This window comes from Phocoena sinus, chromosome 2, assembly GCF_008692025.1.
Source record: "Phocoena sinus isolate mPhoSin1 chromosome 2, mPhoSin1.pri, whole genome shotgun sequence".
NCBI lineage: Eukaryota > Metazoa > Chordata > Mammalia > Artiodactyla > Phocoenidae > Phocoena > Phocoena sinus.
Window position 1 is genome coordinate 78,506,454 of NC_045764.1, and position 17,612 is coordinate 78,524,065.

At 36.2% G+C, this 17,612-nt stretch overlaps 1 protein-coding gene across 4 annotated transcripts in view; it reads right to left on the minus strand.

Annotated features, from left to right (window-relative positions):
• The window catches only part of TEX9 (testis expressed 9), a 236,167-nt gene that overhangs the window by 83,818 nt on the left and 134,737 nt on the right, over positions 1 to 17,612 (minus strand). The window contains exons 2-3 of one of the 4 annotated variants that reach the window (XM_032621329.1): positions 7,223 to 7,451; positions 7,030 to 7,121 (exon numbers count right to left, since the gene is read on the minus strand). The exons of the other annotated variants lie outside the window; for them this stretch is intronic. Coding sequence (XP_032477220.1) covers positions 7,030 to 7,121; positions 7,223 to 7,243 — 113 coding nt within the window. The 5' untranslated portion in view covers positions 7,244 to 7,451. The remainder of the gene's footprint in view (positions 1 to 7,029; positions 7,122 to 7,222; positions 7,452 to 17,612) is intronic. 4 annotated transcript variants of the gene reach the window in all.

The following is a 17,612-nucleotide window of genomic DNA, read 5'->3' on the forward strand; positions in this document are numbered from 1 at the left end:
ATGTTGGGTGCATATATATTTACAATTGTTATATATTTTTCTTGGATTGATCCATAATCATTATACTACAAAACTACAGTAGCCAAAACAGTATGGTACTGGAACAAAAGCAGACACAGAGATCAATGGAACAGAATAGTGAACCCAGAAACAAACCCACGTTTATATGGGCAATTAATCTATGACAAAGGAAGCAAAAATATAAATGAGGAAAAGACAGTCTTTCAATAAGTGGTGCTGGGAAGACTGGACTGCTACATGTAAAAGAATGAAATTAAAACTTTTTTCCATACCATATTCAAAAATAAACTCAAAATGGATTAAAGACTTAAATGTAAGACCATAAAGCATAAAACTCCAGAAGAAAACAGAGGCAGAACACTCTGACATAAACCACAGCAGTATTTTTTGGATCTGTCTCCTAAGGCAGAGGAAACTAACTAAATAAATAAATAATAGGACCTAATTAAATTTAAAAGGAAAGGAAAGGAAAAGAAAAGAAAGCATTGACAGGGCTTCCGTGGTGGCGCAGTGGTTGAGAGTCTGTCTGCCGATGCAGGGGACATGGGTTCCTGCCCCGGTCCGGGAAGATCCCACATGCCACGGGGTGGCTGGGCCCGTGAGCCATGGCCGCTGAGCCTGCGCGTCTGGAGCCTGTGCTCCGCAATGGGAGAGGCCACAACAGTGAGAGGCCCGCGTACCACAAATAAATAAATAAATAAGAAAGCATTGACAAAATGAAAAGACAATCTACTGAATGGGAGAAAATATTTGCAAATGATATGACCAACCAGGGTTTAATGCCCAAACTATATAAATAGCTCATACTACTCAATATCAAAAAAACAAATAACCTGGTTAAAAAATGGGCAGAAGACCTGAATAGACATTTTCCCAAAGAAGAATATAGATGGCCAACTGGCACATGAAATGCTCAACACTGTTAATCATCAGAGAAATGCAAAGCAAAACTACAATAAGATATCACCTCACACCTGTCAGAATGGCTATCATCAAAAAGACCACAAATAGCAAATGTTGGTAAGGATGAGGAGAAAAGGGAACCCTTGTGCACTGTTGGTGGGAACGTAAATTGGTGCAGCCACTGTGGAAAACAGTATGGCAGTTTCTCAAAAACTTAAAGATATAACTACCATATGACCCAGTAATTCCACTCCTGGATATATATCCAAAGAAAATGAAAACACTACTCTGAAGAGATATATGCACCCCAATGTTCATAGCAGCATTATTTACAATAGCCAAGATATGGAAGCAACCTACATGTTCATCAACAGATGAATAAAGAAGACGTGATATATATATATACACATATATCTCTGCATACATACCATGGAATACTATTCAATTATAAAAAAAGAATGAAATTTTGCCATTTGCAACAACATGAATGGACCTGGAGGGTATTATGCTTAATGAAATAAGTCAGAGAAAGACAAATACTCTGTTATCACTTATGTGTAGAATCTAAAAAATGAAGCAAATAATGAATATAACAAAACAGAAACAGACCCATATATGTAGAGAACAAACAAGTGGTTACCAATGGAGAGAGGGAAGGGGGGAGGAGTACAATAGGGTTAAAGGATTAAGAGATACAAACTACTATGTATAAAATAAATAAGATACAAGGATATATTGTACAGCACAGGAAATATAGCCATTATTTTATAATAACTTTAAATGGAGTATAATCTATAAAAGTTTTGAATCACTATGCTGTATACCCAAAAATGGTGTAATATTGTAAATCAAGTATACTGCAACAAAACAAAAAGAAAAATGACAAATATTTGAAACTTGAAGAATATAATAAGAAACATAAAACAAAAAACAATACTTTTTTAAAAAAGAAATAATGCTGAGAATGTTCCAGAAATGAATAAATATAGGGAGGTCAAGCAGAATTAAGAAAAAAAATCCACACCTGTACACATCATAGTGAAACTGCAGAACTTCAAAGACAAGGAGAATGTTCTTTAAATTACAAAGCAAATATTTAAAAAGAAGAGAGAAAAATAGTCTACCAGCATGACTATCTTAAATGCTGGCAGTAGATGCCTTATCAATATCTCTAGATTCCAATGGACAATGAAATGGTATCTTTAATGGACCATCGGGAGGTGGGGGGGCAGGGACTAGCCATTTCAAGTTCTATATTCAGCTAAACTATCTTTGAAGAATAAGTGCAAAGTAACAAAATTTTCGGGTAAGACTGGAGAATTTAAGACTCTGATTTTCATACAGAGAAGTAATGAATGGTCTATGCTTCAGAAAAGAGGAAACTGAACCTCGAAAAAAAATGCAAAGAAATGAGAAAACATGATGATAAATCTAAATTAGTACAGAATATGAAAATAACAGGTAAGGGTATTCAAAGCAAAGGGGAAATAAGTATTATGAAACTTGACAAATGAGGGAAACCAAGTTAAAGCATTCTAAGGTCTTTCCAAACCAGCAAAGGAAAAATAAAGACATAATGAAAACTCATTCAACCAACAAAAGACAGAAAAAAAACTAAAGAAAAGGCATAAATAGAAAACAAAAATAAGATGGCCCAAACAACTTCAAATTAATAAACAAAATAATATAAATTCACTCATTAGAAGGCAGAAATTACCAGAGAATATAAAAGAAATGCTCTTAATAAAGTTAAATGACATAAAAAGTTTGAGAATAAAGGAATGAGATAAGATATAACAGACACTACATAATAATGAAAGGAATTATTCATCAAGAGGATTTAAATAAATCAAACAATATAGCCCCCAAACAAAACTGGACACAATTATAAGGAGAAATTTTTAAATCATAATTATAGCCGATTTCAGTACATCTCTAACAGAAACCAATACAGGTACTAGAAAAAAAAATGGTGATGATACTGATGTTATGGACAGCAATATTAACTAGCTTGATCTAAGATATGAGTCAACAAATAGTGAATACACTTTCTATCAAAGAACACACAGAATATTTACAAAAATTCAACACGTAACTGGTCACAACTAAGTTTCAAAACATTTTTGAAAATCAATATTATATACATTCTCTGACCATAGTACAATTAAAAATAAATTATAAAATAACAAAAATAAAACAAACAAGCAAACAAACGGATGCTTGGGAACTACAAAAACACACTCCTAAAATAATCACTATGAAAAATCATAAAATATTTAAAACTAAATAACCGCAAAAGAAATACATATATCAAAACAGATACTGAAATACCGATAAGCTGTGGTTGGAGAGAAATATACAGAAATTAAATGTATGTATTAAAAAATAAGAAAAACTAAACTAAAAAAAGAAACTAAAAAAAAAGAAATAAATCCACCATTAGAAGAGAGAGAAATAATAGAGATAAGACTAATCAAAAAAAAATTTTAATCACATAGATTAGCAATAAAACCAAAAGCTAATTCTGTGAAAAGACCAATAAAACATATACACTTTCCAGCAAGACAGAGAAGTCCCCAAGAAGGTGTGTATAAGGTTACAGATACGGTCAAAACTTAAAACATAAGAGAATAATTAGAATAAATGTATGTTAATACATTTTAAAACATACATGAAGTGGACACTTTTCCAGAAAACTAGAAAATAACCAAAATTTATTCTGGAAGCAAAAATTATTAAAGAAACTGCATTCACAGGCAAAAAAAAAAACCCCACACTAGACTCAGTTTCACAATTTTAATCAAAGGGCAGATGATCTCTGATTACAAGAAGCTTCCAAGAACAGACTAAAACAAAAAAGGAAAACTATTCAGCTTATTTTATGTGGCTAGGAGAATAATCACATCAAAATCAGAAAGGCAAAGAACTAGAAAAAAGTGCAAGACCAATTTCATTTCTGTTTATAGATGAAAAAAAACTTCCATAAAATTAAAGCAATCTAATCCAGGGGACTTTAAAAGAAAACAAGAAATCTGCCTTTGTAGTTCAGTATGTTAAAACATTAAACGAGGGGGTGAAAAAAATTTCATTGCCTAAATAAATTTGGGGGGAAAAAGCTTTGTTAAAATTTAACATTCATTCAAAATACAAATTAAGGGTATAATACTGCATATCAGCTATCCTTGATGAAAAAATAATTAAGGGAAACAGCGTCCTTAAGCCTGATTTAAAAAAATACCAAAACGCTACAGCAAACCTCAAATGTAGTGATAAATTATTAAAAGTGGGCTCCTGAAAATCGTAACTAAGATAAAAATGCTTACCATTACTTTTTCTATTTCATATTGCACTGGAAGTTCTAACCAGATCAAGGAAAAGAATGTAGAAGAAATTGTAAAGGGACAAAACTATCACAATTTGCATATGATATAACTGTCTTTATAAAAAACTCAACGGACTCTGCAGAATAAGAGAGTTCAGCAGAGCTGACAATCTATATAAATATAGGTCTAGGATCAACATACAAAAATCACTGATGTTTCTATACTTATAACCAATTAGAAAATGTAGTAGAAAAAGAGCCATTCATTATAGCAAGAAAAAACTATAAGGTACCTTGAAAAAAATTGTACATGCAAGACTCTTATGTAGTAATATGATAAAATATTATTAATGAATACCCAAAACACCCACATGTAAATAGAGATATATCACATTCGTAAAAGGGCAGATTCAACAGCATAAAGATGTCAGTTCTCTGCAAATTAATCTATAAATCCAATGTAATTCGCATTTATGGGCAAGAAGTTTGGGGGAAGGCTTGCCCTTCCAGTTATGAAGATCAATTAAACCAGATGTCAAGTAATCTTATTGTTTAGCTCTCTAGTTTTATGATATACGCACAAGACTTGGAATATCTATTGACTTGAGTGATCAGCATATTCCTTGGTTTACTGTCTCATATAGTGATTATTTCCTCCAACTATTTGACAGGAGCTGATTGTAAAAGATTCTGCATTGGGATCCCTGGAAAGTGCTGTGTTCAGTTGATTAAAACAACATCCCCATATGCTTACCACCAAGACAACATGTGGCAAAATACTCTGTTATGAACTCATAGTCTTGCCTATAAGGATGGCCAGACATTTCACCCTTATGCATAGTGCTGAGTGATCACAAATTTCAAGCAGTGCCTGGGAGCTACTCTGTTCAAACGCCTCAGATTTGCACACCTCGGAGTGCATATAACAGAACAAGTAACAAGTGGGAGCCTTTACCACAAAACTTTTGCTAAAATAGAATAGTTACTACAGATGCCTGACTTTGATCAGGAGCATATCCTTAATGAAGGGCCAGATGCAAATAGATCTTTAAATAACCAAATGAATTAACCTAGTCAGTGCATGTATTTAGTGCTGTCTGGTGCATGGTAAAGAAAACAAGTGTTTTGGGTTGAAAACAGCTGATTCAGAGCTGTATATGAACAACAGATCCACTGATTAAGTACATTCATACTTGAATAACAGGCCCATTTCATCAAGCAGTGGAAGATCATTATGTTTCTACATGCAAGTTGACACATGTCTAGTTTATCTAAAGAAAGTACACTTCAGTTTTAACTCTAAACATGCTTTAATTTTAAGTACAGATCATTTGGTAACTCTATGTTAAACCATTTGAGGAACTGCCAAAATGTTTCCCAAGTTTTAAATTAAATTACTTTAAATTAAAAGGGTGAATTTTTAAAATATAATTTTTTTTGTAAGGGTATATACGAGGGCAAATAAAACACATGGTCTCTGACCTTGTGGAACTAACAGTCCAGTGGAGGAAACAGACAAAATGTAAACTAGGGGCTTCCGGGTGGCGCAGTGGTTGAGAATCTGCCTGCTAATGCGGGGGATGCGGGTTCGAGCCCTGGTCTGGGAAGATCCCACATGCCGCGGAGCAACTAGGCCCGTGAGCCACAACTACTGAGCCTGCGCGGCTGGAGCCTGTGCTCCGCAACAAGAGAGGTCTCGATAGTGAGAGGCCCGCGCACCGTGATGAAGAGTGTGGCCCCTGCTCGCCGCAACTGGAGAAAGCCCTCGCACAGAAACGAAGACCCAACACAGACAAAAATTAATAAATAAATAAATTTAATTTAAGAAAAAAAAAAAGAAAAAGAAAACAGTGTCTTCACCAGTAAAAATAAATAAATAAGTAAACAAATAAATAAATAAAATGTACCACCACAGGGGTGGGGACTGCAGGGGTATTCACTCAGGCACAGAGGCTGGAGGATGAGAACAGAAAACACAGAACTAGACTTTAAAAAAAAAAAAAAAAAATGTAAACTAACAAATGAATTTAGTGTAACAAGTTATGCTAATTGCAACGAAAATTTAATCACACAATTAAAAAAGAGTAATGAGGAGCCTACTTATCATAGTCAAGAAAGGCCACTCTGGTAGGCAAAAAGGAGAGAGGTCAAGATCATACAAGAGGTAGGAGCCAGTGTGACAGAGCTTCTGAAGTGCAACTGGAAACCACTGCAAAGTTTTAGACAAGGGAGTGACAAGATCAAATTAAAAGATTACTCTGACATCTGCATGAAAACCAGGGGATGAAGAGTGGAGTGGTCCAAGAATGAAAGCACGTGTTGTCAGGATAGCTCTAATTACACTGGCAGCAGATAAGGAAGGGAAATCCTCCCAGCACCACCAAATGTGGATGAGAACGGTAATTCCAAATGTGAGAAACATGCTTTCAGTTTAGAAACCAAACCTAAAAGAAATTTACATACGTAAACTCTAGGAACTTGAAATTAAGTGGAATTCCTTTAACTAGAAACTGAACTATTCGTGGCAATTCCTGCTATCCAAACTACTTCTAGCGGTATCATCTCGCTGACGAACAGGTTTACTCACTTGGGTTAAATTTTCGCCCACTTTCAACAGCTACAAGGCCGCAGCTCAAGTTAAAAAGAAGGGCAAGCGAACGGGATGATAAACTGCTGGACAGTGAATAGTCCCAAAGATCCAGTCAGTCACCAGGAAAAGTATTTGTAACCAGCCTCATTTAAGTGAAAGAAAAAAGGAAAAGCTGAACCGCCAAATTTCTTACTTATATTCTTCCTCCTTGGCGAGGAGGTCCCGACGAGGTGTGGCAGGTTGCTGAACGCGTGGTGGAAGCGGAGTCCCTGAAACGCCCCGTCTCTGTAAAACAGACACTTTCAGACCCAAAGTTAAATGAATTCCGGTGTCCGCAGGACCGCCCGAAACCTAGCTGCTACCCAGCAGTGTGGACTTGAACTAACCTTAAAACTTCGACCCGCCATCTTTCGCGGCCGCGACGCCGTTACCGAGGCAACGACGCAACTTCCCGCGAGAGTTACGACAACACGGGCGGCCTCCAGCCCGGGAGGCGAGTCTGTCCACGCCCCTACTGTTGGCAGAAAATAGCGCGAGGCTGCGGCGGGGCTGAGAACTGGGGAGTGGGCCCTGTGGCCTTTCCGCTCCTTGCCGGTAAGGCTAACGTCTGTCCTGCTGCAAGAACAGAAGAAGCCGAAGTAGTGCGTTGATTTATAAATTCTTAAGTTGGCGATGGAGGGGTTTCAACCAAGGAAGCCAGGTCCATTTCTAATACTCAGTAGGAAGCAAGCTAGTAAGGCTCCTCCTCTGTTGTGGTTTTTCCAAACTAAGTGGCCAATTTGACCTCCAACTGTTTTGTTTAAAATGAACTATTTAGTGGGATTCCAAGTTCTGACTTCGCACGTTTATTTATAGCATGGTAAAAAGCACAGGCTCTCAAGGCAGTCGTCTAAATTCATGTCCTGGGTCTGCCACTTATTAGCTTGGGCAAATCATTATCTCCGCTACTTCATCCGTGAAGTGGGGGTAAGAATAGTGCCCATCTCACAGAGTTACTATGAGGGATAAGTGCTTTTGTGCTTAGGATTGTGCCTGGAACACAGTAAGCAGTCAAAAATTCCAGTTTTTTTTGGAATTAACTTGGGAATCCAAGAAATAAACTTCACATTTAAGGTCAACTGATCTTCAGCGAAGGTAAGTAAGACCATTCAATGGGGAAAAGAATAGTCTTTTCAACAAGTGGTAGTGGGTTAAGTGGATGTCCACATGTAAACGAATGAAGTTGGACCCTTATCTCACACCATGTACAAAAGTCAACTCAGCATGGATCAAAGGCCTAACCTCAAGAGCTAAAACCATAAAGCTCTTTAAAGAAAACAGGTATAAATATTCATGAATTAGATGATGATTTCTTAGAAATGACACCAGAAACACAAGCAAAGAAAGAAAAATCAATAAACTAGACATCATCAAAATTAAAAACATTTCATTTTAAAGGATACCATAAATAAAGAGAAAAGACAAACCACAGAAAGGGACGTAAATTTTGCAAATCTTTTATTTAATAAGAGACCTGTCTAGAATATATAAAAGAGCTATTTTTAAAAGGGCAAGTATCCTGCATAGGCATTCCTTCAAAGAAGATATAGCCAAAAAGGACATGAAAAGGTGTTCAAAATCATTAGTCTTCAGGGAAGTGCAATTCAAACCATAATGAGATAGCACTTCACACCAGCTAAGATAACTATAATAAAAAAAGATGGACAATAACAAGTGTTGGAGAAAATGTGGAGAAATTCAAATCTTCAAACACTGTTGGTAGGAATACAAAATTGTGCAGCCACTGTGGAAAACAGTCTTACAGTTTCTCAAAAGTTCACACATAAAGTTACCACATGATCCAGCAACCCACTCCTAGCTATATACCCAAGAGAAATGAAAACATATACCCTCACAAAAAGTTGTACACAAATGTTTACTGAAGAAAAGACAAAAAGTGGAAATGACTCAAATGATAATAAACTGATTAATAGGTAAATAAAAAGTAGTATATTGGTACAACGGAATATTATTCAGCACCAGAAAGGAATGAAGTACTGATGCATACCACAATATGGATGAAGCTTGAAAATATGCTATATGAAAGAAGCAATTCACAAAAAAACATAACATATGATTCCATTCTAATAGGACCACATATTATATGAAATGTCCAGAATAGGCAAATCTATAGAGACCGATAGTAGTTCAGTGGTTGCCTAGCCCTGGCAGATGATGGGGGGTTGACTAAAGGGTTGCAAGAGTTTTTTGGTGGGGGAGGGGTAATAAAAATGTTCTAAAATTGATTGTGCTGATGGTTGCACAACTCTGTGACTAAACTAAAACCAATTAATAGTACACTTTATATGGGTGAATGGTGGGTATGTGAAATACATCACTCAAGTTGTTAAAACATTAAAAATAAATTATTAAAATTAAAAAGTCAAAAGAGGGCTTCCCTGGTGGCGCAGTGGTTGAGAGTCCGCCTGCCGATGCAGGGGACGCGGGTTCGTGCCCCGGTCCGGGAAGATCCCACATGCCGCGGAGCGGCTGGGCCCGTGAGCCATGGCCGCTGGGCCTGCGCGTCCGGAGCCTGTGCTCCGCGGCGGGAGAGGCCACAGCATTGAGAGGCCCGCGTAACGCAAAAAAAAAAAAGTCAAAAGATGGGAAAAGTTATGCCATACTAACACTAATCAAAAGAAAGCTGGAGTAGCTACATTAATTTCAAACAAAGTGATTTCAGAACCAGAAAAACTGTCAGGGATAAGGAGGAGCACTACATAATGATAAAGAGGTCAACTCTCCAAGGAGATATAACGGTCCTTAATGTGTATGAACCAAAAAGTTGAGTGTCAAAATGCATGAGGCAAAAACTAATAGGAGTGCAAAGAGATATAGAAAAATGCACAAATACATTGGGAAACATCAACACCCCATTTTCAGTAGTTGATAGTTCAGGCAGGCAGAAAAATCAGTAAGGATATAATTGCCCTAAACAGCATTATCAATCTGCTCTAATTGACATTTAGAGAATACTCCATCCAACAACAGCAGAATACACATCCTTCTCAAGGTCACACAGAACATTTACCAAGAGAGACTATCCAGGCCACGAAATGCACATTAATAAATTTAAAAGTATAGAAATCATATTCATTCCCTAGAATTGCTGTAAGAAAGTACCACAAACTGGGTGGCTTAAAACAAAAGAAATTTATTGTTTCACAGTCTGGAGACTGGAAGTCCAAAATCAGGGTGTTGGCAGGGCCATGCCCCCTTTGAAACCTGTAGGGGAGACTCCTTCCTTGCATCTTCCTAGCTTCTGGTGGTGGCTGTCACACCTTGGCATTCCTTGGCTTGTAGCTGCATCATTCCACTCTCTGCCTCTGTAATCACACAGCATTCTCCCTATGTGTGTTTGTCTTCACATCACATTTCTTCCAGTCATACTGGATTAGGACCCACCCTAATGACTTCATGCTAACTTGATTACATCTTTAAAGACCCAATTTCCAAATAAGGTCATATTCGCATGTTAAGGGGAGGGGTGTGTATGTGATGGGTTAGGACTTCAGCATGTCTTTTGGGGGACCACAATTCAACCTGTAACAGAAATTATATAAACTATCTTCTCTGAGGTCATGATGGAATTAAACTAGAAATAAATAACAGAAAAATAGCTGTAGAATCCCAAAATATTTGGAGATTAAATACACATTTTAAAATAATACATGGGTCAAAGAAGTCTAAAGAGAAATTTGAAAGTATTTTGAACTCAATGAAAATGAAAATACAATTTATCAAAACCTGTAGGATACAATGAAAGCATCACTTAGAATTTTAGCATTAAATGCATATGTTAGAAAAGAAGGTAAATCTAAAATCAACAATCTAAGGTTCCACCTTGGGCAATGAGAGAAAGAAGAGCAATTTAAGCGTAAGGAGAGCAAAAGAAAAGAAATAATAAAAATTAGAACAAATCAATGGAATTGAAAACAACAGAGAAAATCACAGAAACCAAAATCTGGTTCTTTGAAAGGATCAATAAAATCAATAAACCTCTAGCCACACTAACCAAGAAAAAAAGGAAAGGCACAAAATTACCTGTTCTGTTCTTTTATGGGATGGTCAGTCAGGTCAGTCAGGTGCAACCACAAGAGAAGGTATAGAAGAGGCTCATGAAAACAAAGTTCATTATACGCATAGGTCCTAGAATTGGGAGGCACAGCATGGCATGCAGAGATATATGGAAAAGCCTCAGAGTAGTTAGGAGGCAGAAAACATGAGTGAAGGGAAAACCTAGACTACTCTATAGAAAAAGCAAGGCAGAGTGAACAGTTTAGGATTGGCTAGTTTGAATCATTTCAGCAGCCCTTAAGCTTTAGGGTCTGTTCCTAGTTGCTTGGTATCTGGCCCTGGGATGATTAAAACAGAGGAATATTCCCTCCTGAGGTATACAGGCCAGATAGAGGAGGTATGACTCTGCATTGGTCAGTTGGTATATTTAAGGTACACACCTGGCTGAGCCCTTTGCTATCTCCAAGAATTGGCTATGCCAAGGAGTCCCTCCCCAGCCAGAAAGCTTTTTTAAGATGTAAAAACATAATAATATACAGAAAAAAATGTTTAAATAAACAATACAATATCATTATCAGAAATGGAATAGGGATCATCTTTAATTATCCCATGAATACTAAAAGAAAAATAAAGGAATACTGTCAGCAACTGTATACCCAGAAATTTGATAAATTAGATGAAATGAACCAATTCCTTGAAAGATGCAAACTATCAAAATTCACTCAAGGAGAAATAGATAATCTGAGTATCAAGGACTGAATCAATAACTTTCCAGAAATGAAAGCACCAGGCCCAGATGGTTTTACTGATAAATTCAACTAACATTCAAGGATGAAATGATACCAATTCTCCACAATCTCTTCTAAAAAACGTAAATAAAGGGAACACTTCCTAAGTTATTCTATGAGTCCAGCATTACCCTAATACCAAAAGCAGTTAAGGACATTATAAGAAGAAAAACTATGGACTGATATCTCTCATGAACATAGATGTAAAAGTCTTTAACAAATATTAGCAGATTTAATCCAATAATGTACAAAAAGAATTATACAACACAACCAAGTGGGATTTATTCTAGGTGAATAAGGACAGTTCAACATTCTAAAATCACTCAGTATAATTTAGTACATAAAGAGGATAAAGAAGAAAAATCATACAAGCATACAAATTGATGCAGCAAAAGCTTTTGAGATAATCCAACAACATTCCTGGTAAAAATTCTCAGCAAACTAGCAATAGAGGGGAACTTCCTCAACTTGATAAAGAGCATCTACAAAATACCTACATCCAGCATCATAGTTAATAGTGAGAAACTGAATGCTTTCCTCCAAAGATCAGGAACAAGACAAGGATATCCTCTCTCATCATTCTTATTTACTCTCACACCTAAAGTCCTAGCTAATAATAAGGCAAGAAAAGGAAATAAAAGGTATACAGATTGGAAATGAAGAAATAAAATACCTTCGTTTGCAGATGACGTGAGTGTCTATGGAGAAATCCCAAGGAATCAACAAAAATCTTCTGGAACTTATAAGCAAGATTGATAAAACAAAATGTAGTATATACATACAATGAAATTTGGATACACATTGTAAGATGGATGAACCTTGAAAACATGCTAAGTGAAATAAGCCAGACACAAAAGAACAAATATTGTATGATTCTACTTATATGAGGTATCTAGACTAGACAAATTCACAGACAGAAAATAGAATAGAGGTTACCAGGAGATGGAGAGAGAGGGGACTGACGTGTTATTTTTTTTAATGGGTACAGAGTTTCTGTTTGGGATGATCAAAAAGTTCTGGAAATGGACGATTGTGATCACTGAACAATGTTATGAATATATTTAATGCCACCAGATTGTAAACTTAAAAATAGTTACAATGGTAAATTTTATGTTATGTATATTTTTCTACAGTAAAAAAATTCCAATAGAGGGGCAGCCTACAAAATACCTGATCAGTACTCCTGAAAACTATCAAGGTCAGGCAAGGCAAGGAAAGTTTGAGAAACTGTCACAACCAAGAGGAGCCTAAGGAAACATGACAAGTTAATGTAAAGTGGTATCCTGGACCGAATCCAGGAGCGGAAAAAGACATTAGGTTTAAAAACCAAAGAAATATGAATAAACTATGGACTTAGTTAATGACAGTGTTTCAATAATGGTTCATTAATTCTAACAAATGTACTATACTAATGTAAGATGTTAATAATAAGGGAAATTGGGTGCAGGATATATGGGAACTCTGTACTTTATTCTCAATTTTTTTGTAAATTTAATTCTGTTCTAAAAAATAAAGTCTATTTTTTTTAAAAAAATAAGCTGAAAGAGACTTCTCCAAAAGAATTGTAAGCTAAATCATCTGGGGCATCCTTGTACTGCAAATCAACCAGATTCTATTAAAACAAACAAACCATCAAATGGACAAATATATATGCATTGCTAAAAACTTGAAGGACGCAGAGAAAATTTCTATGTATCCTGCTGACATCTCCCCCTCCAGCTCTTTGCTCCCTCAAATAAACAAAACTGATTCTGTGAATAGGCAATTAATAATAAAGAACTAATCTGAGAAAATGCCCATAAAAGAACTGTGCTCAGTCTGTGTTTAAGTCAACAGTAATATGAAGGAGCTGAACTTGAGACCCTTGCTCTAAGCTACTAAACTAAATGAAAAAGGCTAAAGTAGTTCCAGACTGGTAGTGCCCCCAGGCTACCAGCAGAATCAAACATAAATCCTCTTCAGGGAAAAACATCTGTAATTAAGCCCATCAGATTCCGGGATTAAGATCAAGAAAATGTGAGTTCACCATCAAAAACCACCAAGCAGGGCTTCCCTGGTGGCGCAGTGGTTGAGAGTCCGCCTGCCGATGCAGGGAACACGGGTTCGTGCCCAGATCCGGGAGGAGCCCACGTGCCGCGGAGCGGCTGGGCTCGTGAGCCATGGCCGCGGAGCCTGCGCGTCCGGAGCCTGTGCTCCGCAGCGGGAGAGGCCACAACAGTGAGAGGTCCGCGTACCGCAAAAAACAAAACAAAACAAAAAACCCACCAAGCATAAAGGAAACAAATCACCAATAGTGAAAAATGGGAAGAAATAATAAATATTTAGAACTCCCAAGAGAGATATTAAAATTGTATCAGCTGTGAAATGTAGAATATCTATTTAGAAAATATTTAAAGAAATAAGGGATAGAATCATAATGATGAGCAAGCAATGAGACAATCAGGAATGACCAAGCAAATGTGACAAATATTCAAATTAAGCTTTCAGACATCAAATACACATTTGTTGAAATGAAAACAGTCAGTGGATGGGTTGAATTGCAGATTAGACACAGATGATTTGTAAAGCATAAAATATCTAAGAAAATTATCCAGAATGAACAGAGAATGATAAGGACATGGGAAATACAGAAGAAATGTTAAACAATTGCAGAAGTTAGACTGAGAAGGTCTGACATATAAATAAGCAGATTCCAAGGACAGATTTTTAGAATTGAGAAGCAATATTACAAAAGTTAATTACTTAGAATCTTCTAGGATTTAGGAAAGAAATGAATGCACAGATTCAAGAAGCACAGAGTGTCACAAAGAGGATAAATTTTAAAATATATTTGCCTGTCATAAAATCCAAAACACCAAAGAAAAAGAAAAGATCTTTAAAGCAGCCAAAGAGAAAAAAGACAGACAACCTAGAAAGAAGCAATGAGACTGAAAGCAGATGTTTTAATAGCAGTACTGGAAGCTAGAAGACACTAAAATAATGAGTGAAATCCTAGGATAATAAGCCCCATTATAAATGAGAATTTGGGTCAAATATGATTGGTGATTAATCACCAATTAATCATTAATGATTGGGCTGCCTTTTGCCTAGCCCCAAATTGGTTGGGATAAACTTTTATCTTCTGCGATAGGAATGTGGGTGGGGTACAGGATATGGAGGAAAGGGTAAGGCTGGATGAGAAAAAAGTAAGCACACTATCCCAGGAAACAGGGAGGCAGGGGCCCTTTATTGCCATTATTCTTCTAGGTAAATCTCCTTTGATTAGACTGACTAAATGGGCCCCAGCTAAACAGGAGGTTACTATTAATGCTGCCACTGACCTGGAAGTTCCAGCCAGTGAGACAGGATCCAGAATTGGCACCACTGATGTTTATTTTGAAGCAGACAGCCACCACCAAATGGTGCTAAACCACAACCAGGATGAGCAAAGATTTTAATTATAGAGCCAGACCACTAGAACTTCTAGCCAATCAGCTAGACAGACTCAGATGACTCATTTCTTTAATTTTCACAATAAGCCCACCCTTCTTTTTACACAATTGAAATTTTTCATCTTCATGAATCTTATTATGAGGGGTTTTTATTATACCCTCAAAGTGATCAAAGAAAATAATTTCAGTCTAGATCTGTGTACTCAGTCTCTAATATTATATTGCAAGAGAGAGGGAGAAATAAAGATATCTTCAGATAAATAAAACCTAAGAGAGTTACCACCCACATACTCATACTAAAGGAACTTCAAAATGATGTAATTCAGGAAGAAAGAAAATAATACCAGAGGAACATTTTGAGAGGCCAGAAGAATGGTAATCAAATAAAATGGTAAATGTGCATGTAGGTCTAAATAAATAATTTCTCTAAAATTCCTATCAATAATAATGCCTACCATGTGGTGTTTTTTAAAGAAAAAAGTAAGACTAAAAATTGTATTCTCATCAAACCGGGAGTAGAAGGAAACCTCTTCACCCTGATAAAAAGCATCTCAAAAAAACGATATCTAACTTCATATTTAATGATAAAAAACCAAATGCTGTTCCCTCATATGAGGAACAAAACAGGAATTTCTACTCTCACTACTCCTATTTATAATCATACTGGACATTATGAATGATGGTTCTATCCTGTGCAATAAGGTAAGTTAATCAATCAAGCAATCTTGGAAAAGAGGAAGTAAAACTGTTTCTATTCACAAATGACATGATTGTCTATTTCGAAAATTCTGAAAAATCCACCCCCGAAAATCTATGGAGCTACTTACTGAGTTTGGCAAAGTTGTAAGATACAAGGTCAATATACAAAAACTAATTGTAATTCTATATACTAGCAATGAACAACTGGAAGTTAAATTTTTAAATGCAGCGCTATTTACAATAGGACCAAAAGAACATGAAGCACTTAGGTAAAAATCTACCAAAACATGTGCAAAATCTATATGCTGAAAACTGCAAAGCATTGATGAAAGATTTCAAAGAAGAGCAAATAAATGGAAAGATATTCCATGTTCCTGGTTTAGGAGACTCAATATTGTGAAGATGTCAGTTCCCTCCATTCAACATCCCAGCAAGATTTTTGTGGAAATCAACAAGCTGATTCTAAAATTTATGTGGAATGACAAAGGAATTAGGCTAGATAAAACAATTTTGAGAAAAAAGAGCAATGTTGGAGGACTCACAATACCTAATTTTAAAAGTACAGTAATGAAGACAGTGTAGTACTGACAAAAAATGTAGACACGTGGGTCAATGGAAGAGAACAGGGTCTAGAAGTAGACCCACACATTTTAATAAAGGTGCAAAGGTATTCAATGGAGCCAGAGAATAGGCTTTTAAACAAATATTGCTAGAACAATTATAAATCCATATGAGAAAAAGTTAATCTTGATCCACACTCCGTACCACATAAAAAACAATTTGGCAGTGTTTTATAAAGTTAGATATATGGTTACCATACAACACAGCAATTTAGTTTGTAATTACCCAAGACAAATGAAAACATATATCAAAGACAAAAGGCCATATACTATACGATTCCACTAATACTAAATTCTGGAAAAGGCAAACCATAGTGACTGAAAGCAGATCGATGGTCACCTGGAACTGGAGGAGGGAGGAAGGCCTTGACTGGAAAGGACCACGAGGAATTTTTAGTTGTTGAAAATGTTCTATACCTTGATTGTGGTGGTGGATACCTGAGTGCATATAGGTGTCAAAGCTCATTAAGCTATACACTTGAAATGGGTGAACTTTACTGTGTGTAAGTTATTCCTCAATAAAGCTGGAGAAAAACAGATTGGTTAAGACATTCCTAAAACTTCCTATACTCAGTCTGACTTGTTTGAATCGCTTTTCAACTGACTCAAGGATATCCATCCTTCTCCATATAATACTTTCTTCTGTATCATCAAGTTTAGTTGTGCAACTTTTATTGAGTGCACTACTATTTTCTCCAGATTTTCTTCCATGCTTCTGACTCCATTTTGTAAGTTTTGGAGTGAATATTCAAGCAGTGATGATCACATTGTTTCTGCCACTTATCTCACTGTAACTATAAGATGCCTTCTGACTTCAGATATATTAAAATGTGAAGGAAAAAAAGGACATGTTAGAACTGAAATGTGGTAGAAGCAAATAATGTTTAAATCCTGGTGAAATTAACCTTTTATTATTATGTAATAATCTGTCTATCTCCAATAATGCTTTTTAGTTGGTCAATTTTATATGCTATAAACATAACTAACGGCATTCTTTTCATTGGTCATTTGCCTGGTCTATCTTTTCCCCATCTTTTTACTTTTGGACATAAGTCCTGCTTTGCCAATTCAAGGACTCTAAAAAGCCAGTGCTGGTGTTCAGCAGAGTTTACAATGCCCGATGGGAGAGAAGTGGATATCTCACAGAGCAGTAGCAGTACCTTTAAGGTAAGATTTGTTTGT